Below are 5097 nucleotides of genomic sequence, written 5' to 3'. Positions count from 1 at the left end.
ACAAAGTCCCGCGTCCCTGGATCCGGAGCCAGCCATCAAAACCCACACGGCCCAGATCAGATCCCTCTGCACCCATCCTCCTCCACCCCCCAGCCAGAGACAAGGAACCACCCTGCTCACCCCGCAACACACTGAGGCCTGTCAAAGAAGAACCACTGCACGATCCACCGTACTCCGCGCGTGGGCAGCAAGATCCAGCACGGTGCCTGACACATACATGTATGCGTGACACCTGTCAAGAGCCAACCGAAACCAAAGTCGGCCGGCCCCAGGTCCACGGAATTGGCCTCCCCTTCCGCCGGCGCCAAGCGGCCGAAATTAGTGCCTGCGTCGAAGCTACCGCACCCCACCTGCCCCCGTCAACCCCACGTTTCGGGGGAACGGATGTTAGATGCCAAGAGTTAAGCATAACTTACAGACACGGCGCCGTCGAGGACACTAGCAAACGGGACCAGGCTCTGCTTTGCAAGGCGTCATCGGGTAGCACCATAAGTTGGGGTTGTGGCTCAGCCACTGGCGCCGGTTTTATTATCCTCATGTGACGAGCATGCCTCGATGGCTAGAAAGAGATGGAGAAGGCCAAGTGGGCCAAGACAGTCCCCTCCTCACCGCACTAGGACATTCATCTGTCTTATAGGGAGGCTTCTTGATGGTTCTGCGACAGTAAGAGACAGCGGTGCTGATGGAGGCTGCTGCCGGAAAGGAAGAACTCGTCATCGGGGTGTATTCACAAGGGGGTTCATGGCATGTTAGTGGTCAACCCTCCGCTCGCTATAGGTAGTTTAACGGAGACTTGTCTAATGACATGAGCGAATGTAGAACGCCGGTTGATGGAGACGAAGCGTGACTCCAGAACAGGCCGATACAAGTAAGAACTCATGCTCATCAAGAACTCATTCGGCGTGGATATTCCTCTATCTCCTGTGATGCAATTCTATAGCCACTGAGGTACCCGATTGTCTTTCATTTTCACTCATGACCCTTCCTTCCCTCGCATATAGGCTGCCGTCGCATCGTTCATAACTCCATTTAAGAGTAGATGAGAATCCAACCAACTTGCAAAGCAAATACTCGCTAAATCGAAACAACAAACACAGGCTTCTTAGACGGTGTAACGGAAGAAGGTGGCGTTGTCACCCTTGGTGCGCTCGGCAGCCTTCTCCTCGGTGGTGTACTGACTCGGGTCCTTGTACTCGCGGTCTCGGCGGGCGTTCTCGCGACGCAGGTAGATAGTCATGAACGTGGAGAGAATCATGGACATTGTCATGGTCGAGAGGAGGGTGCCGTGTCCCGGGTAGTAGTGGGGCTTGTCCTTGGCCTGGTACAGGAAACCGGCGATGGCACCGCCAAGATTGCCGAAGCCAACGTGCATGGCGATACCGACACCTCGCTTGACAGACCCGCCAATGTTGTTGCCGTTCCAGGCAACACCCTGGGGCACGTTGGGGTAAATGCCAGAGGCAGCAAAGAAGCAGCCGGCGTATTTGACACCGTTGCTCTTAGCTGCGAGAAGCATGATGAAGCCGATGATGCTGACAGCGTTAGGATGTGGTGTGTGGTACCAGAGGACAAAGGCGTAACTTACCCCACAGCGCAGAAGAAGATCATGTAGATACCTCTCTGTCGGTGACGATCAGCCAACCAGCCTCCGCTGATACAGCAGACGCACGCTACGACGTAAGGAGGGACGGTCTAAAGATGGTAAGTATGACTCAACTGTATCGCTGAAGGGCTTGATTTACCATGAGCTGAGCAGTGTTGTTGGTGTAACCCAGACCCTGAACAATGGTCGGGAGGAAGAGAGAGTAGGAGTACAAAGGAGTGTAAATTCCGATGGTGATAAGCTGGTGAGGAAACCATACGTTAGCCACGCGACCCAGGAGGATTGGAACTTCTGCGATAACTATTACTCACCATGTGAACCCAGATCTTCCAGTCCTTGAGCGCATCCCAGAAGTAAGCCATGTCAAACTCGTCGGCGAGAGCGGAGCGGTCCTGCTCGAGGCGGCGGGTGACTTCCTCCTTCTCGGCGGTGGTGAGGAACTTCGCGGTAGCGGGGTAGTCATTCATGATAAAGAATGCAGCAACGGCTGAGAAAGAGCAACCCCGTTAGTCTTGAAGCATCAGAGGGAAGAAAGAATCAGGATACTTACCAACGGCGAGAGTGATGATACCCTCGAGAATGAAGATCCAGGCCCAGCCAGGCTTGCCGCCGACGCCTTTCATTTCGACGATGCCGCGAGCGAGACCTCCGAAGGCGCCGGCCGCGGTAGCAGCGGAGAAGAAAATGGCCATACGGAAACCGCACTCGTGACGACGGTACCACATTGTGATGCTGGAAATCAGTTCGTCAGATGAGTTTTGGGGGATTCTGGAGTGTTTTCACACTTACTAGTAAGTAATGCCGGGAAACAGACCGCCCTCAGCAAGACCGAGAGCCATGCGCGCAGCCAGGAGACCGGCGTAGTTGTGAACGAGACCCATAAGGGTGCAGCAGATACCCCAGGCAATCATGATGGAGGGAATCCAAATGGAGGGGCGGAAACGCTTCATGGCCAGGTTGGAGGGGATCTCAGCGGCCACGTACCAGGGGAAGAAGACGGAGAGTGCAACATTGTAGTCGAGACCCTTCATGCCCAAGTCTGTCTCGATCCCGGCAAGACGAGCGTTTCCGATGTTGGTACGGTCCAGGAAGGACAGCAAATACAGCAGAGCGAGGAAGGGAATGAGAGCCCAGTCCATCTTGCGCAAAAGCCTCTTGGTAGCGGCTTGGTCAAAGCCGCTCCTCTCGGGATCGCTGACGTACTCGACCTCGATCGAGGGGTCGATGACGCCCTGGGACTTGATGTCCTTCTCAGAGGTTGACGACATTTTGAGAGTTATTTAGAGGTGCAACGTTTTGAAAGATGAGGTTGCGACGAGCGAGATGTCGGAATAGCGGGGGAGCGCCGGAAGATAAGTGGCCGACACTTGACGCGGGAAGGATTCGAGTGCGTGTAAGTGCTTTGACGAAGCGTGAGACAGCTCACACGAAAGTTGCTGGGTGTCTCGGAAAAGAGAGCCAGGTGAAGCTCGGAAGCCAATCAAAGTGAGCGCCTCTCCAGGTGAAGAGAATGCAGCTGAGTAGGGGTGCTGCAGTTATCCGCGGCTCTAGAGCAATGCAAGCTTTCGGCTTCTAATATTGGCACTCTGGCGAAATGAGACGAGGCGTTGGTATTGTTGAGAAGGGCGGCCTGGGCTAGCGACGGCGGAGGGGGAAGGATGAAGCCCGAGACTAATCGTCTTGCTTCTGTCTCACTTGACCTTAATCGCGAGAGAAACAAACAGGGCGATCAGTTGCAAGAGCAGATGCGAAAGCAGGTGCAGGTGCAGGTGCAAGAGCGGCGCAGATCGGGCATGAGAAAAGAAGGAGAAAGGCAGGAGAGATCCGTGAGAGGAAGATAGGACCCCGGACGAAGCTCTCCTCTTTAAATGAATCCGATGGCACCAACCCCATCCATATATCCATATGGTCTAATGTCTTGGCAAACTGCTCAAAATTCATGGTTGTGGGAAAGCAAAAAAGTAAAGAGAATAGCAAAAAAAGGTCCGGATGTCTCGCCGGGCTGGTTCCAAGCAACCCCTAACTTCTTCCTACCTACCTTAGGTACCAGACCAGGGTGTGTCTGTCGCTGAGGTTCTCTGTGTCTGTATGTGAAGCAGCCCGAGGCCTGGTCATTTCTGCGGTCAGTCTGTAAGGCGCGGTACCTTTGCAAGTATGTACATGCACCCTTCGCTACCTCATCCCCGAGACGGCGAGCTAGAAGCGTTGCTACTCTGCCGCTTCTCAGGATTCGGATCCTGTCAGCTTATCCCGTTTTGGCTCTTGAGCTGCCCCGTCCGGGCCAGTCATAGGCTGCCCGGCGCCACGCCTATCTCGCCTTAGTGCAGCTGAGGCAGTCCCGCCATCGAGGCCATGTATCCCTACCTTACCTAGGTACCTACTGTACATTACCCTGCCTTACTTACCATGACCTGTGCGCAAGATACGGCGCGACGACGTTGATGACCACCGAAGCATGCGGTGGGCGCGCAGCAGTAGCGTGCGTCCAAGATAATCATAGATTTGCCCAACATATCTGGACAATCACCGGCGGACACGACCGTTTGCTCACGATCCATCAACCAGAATAGCGCCTTCAGCTGTGTCACACATACGTAGTCTGGTGCGTAGTTGACGAGGCCCTCAGGTCTCTGGGGTACGAAGAGTGTAATCATGGAAGCAGAGTCACACATCCACATCCAAAGCAAGCCAACGGCCGCATCGTTGCCACCCGTCCCATGTCTGTCTGCCCCGTTCATCCACTCAGTCAGTGTCCCGCCAAAGTCCCTGGGCTGGCAGTTCCAACTTCCCCAAACAATCTATGGGGGCATGCTCCGCATCCAATCTTTCCCCCGCATACCAATCTGATTTCTTCCGCCTGGCCTCAACCTCTTTACCCCGTGGGAGTGCAGCCGCCAAGAGGGCCAAGCTGGGATCTCCTAGCCCCAGCCATGCCTCCAGCTCGGCTGAGTGGATATGGACCTCGAGGACTTTCGTTTTTTTTTTTTTTTTGAAATGAGGTTTTGGGGCAACATTGTCGCTAGCCTCCTTTGCAACAAGTAATGCTGGCCTAAGCGTTTTCAACGAACACAAGCAGAACCCTTCTCCCTTGCCCACATCCCATCCCATCCCATGCTCCACAAAGCATAAGTCAGGACCCAAGCAGCTGGCGTGCTAACCAATCCCCATGATATTATCGGACTGCTCCTTCTTCCTTTGGTCATGGACGCGGTTCTGCATCTATGATACCGTTTATGCAACCGGATTTTCCACAAACGACAGAAGGACTTCACAGGCTTCGGAATGCGGCTATCCAGCCCGGAGGGTAACATTGGCCTGTGGGCTCCTCAAATTCGCCATAGCCAGGAAAGCAGCATTTCGCGAACCATACTGCTGGTTGAGACAGCGTAAGCCCCAGAAATGTTGAATGCAAGACAACGCAGGCATGCGCGAGAGACACGGACCTGGACGGTGCTACGACAGACGCGAGCATCCGAACTCTCCGCTCCGCGAGC

At 54.6% G+C, this 5097-nt stretch overlaps 1 protein-coding gene across 1 annotated transcript; it reads right to left on the bottom strand.

Moving 5' to 3' along the window:
* Nucleotides 1-1102: 1102 nt before the first annotated feature.
* GCG54_00013702 (putative transporter) lies at nucleotides 1103-2871 on the bottom strand (the record flags this gene model as incomplete). Its single annotated transcript, XM_045413551.1, has 6 exons — nucleotides 1103-1532; nucleotides 1586-1692; nucleotides 1743-1844; nucleotides 1915-2090; nucleotides 2154-2335; nucleotides 2393-2871. The coding sequence occupies 6 exons, from the start codon at nucleotides 2869-2871 to the stop codon at nucleotides 1103-1105; spliced, it is 1476 nt and encodes a 491-aa protein (XP_045269622.1).
* Between the last annotated feature and the right edge of the window lie 2226 nt (nucleotides 2872-5097).

Source organism: Colletotrichum gloeosporioides (assembly GCF_011800055.1).
Source record: "Colletotrichum gloeosporioides strain Lc1 chromosome Unknown consensus_11, whole genome shotgun sequence".
Classification (NCBI taxonomy): Eukaryota; Fungi; Ascomycota; class Sordariomycetes; order Glomerellales; family Glomerellaceae; genus Colletotrichum; species Colletotrichum gloeosporioides.
Note: the sequence above shows the minus strand (reverse complement) of the source record. Positions and strands in the feature narration are given on the sequence as shown.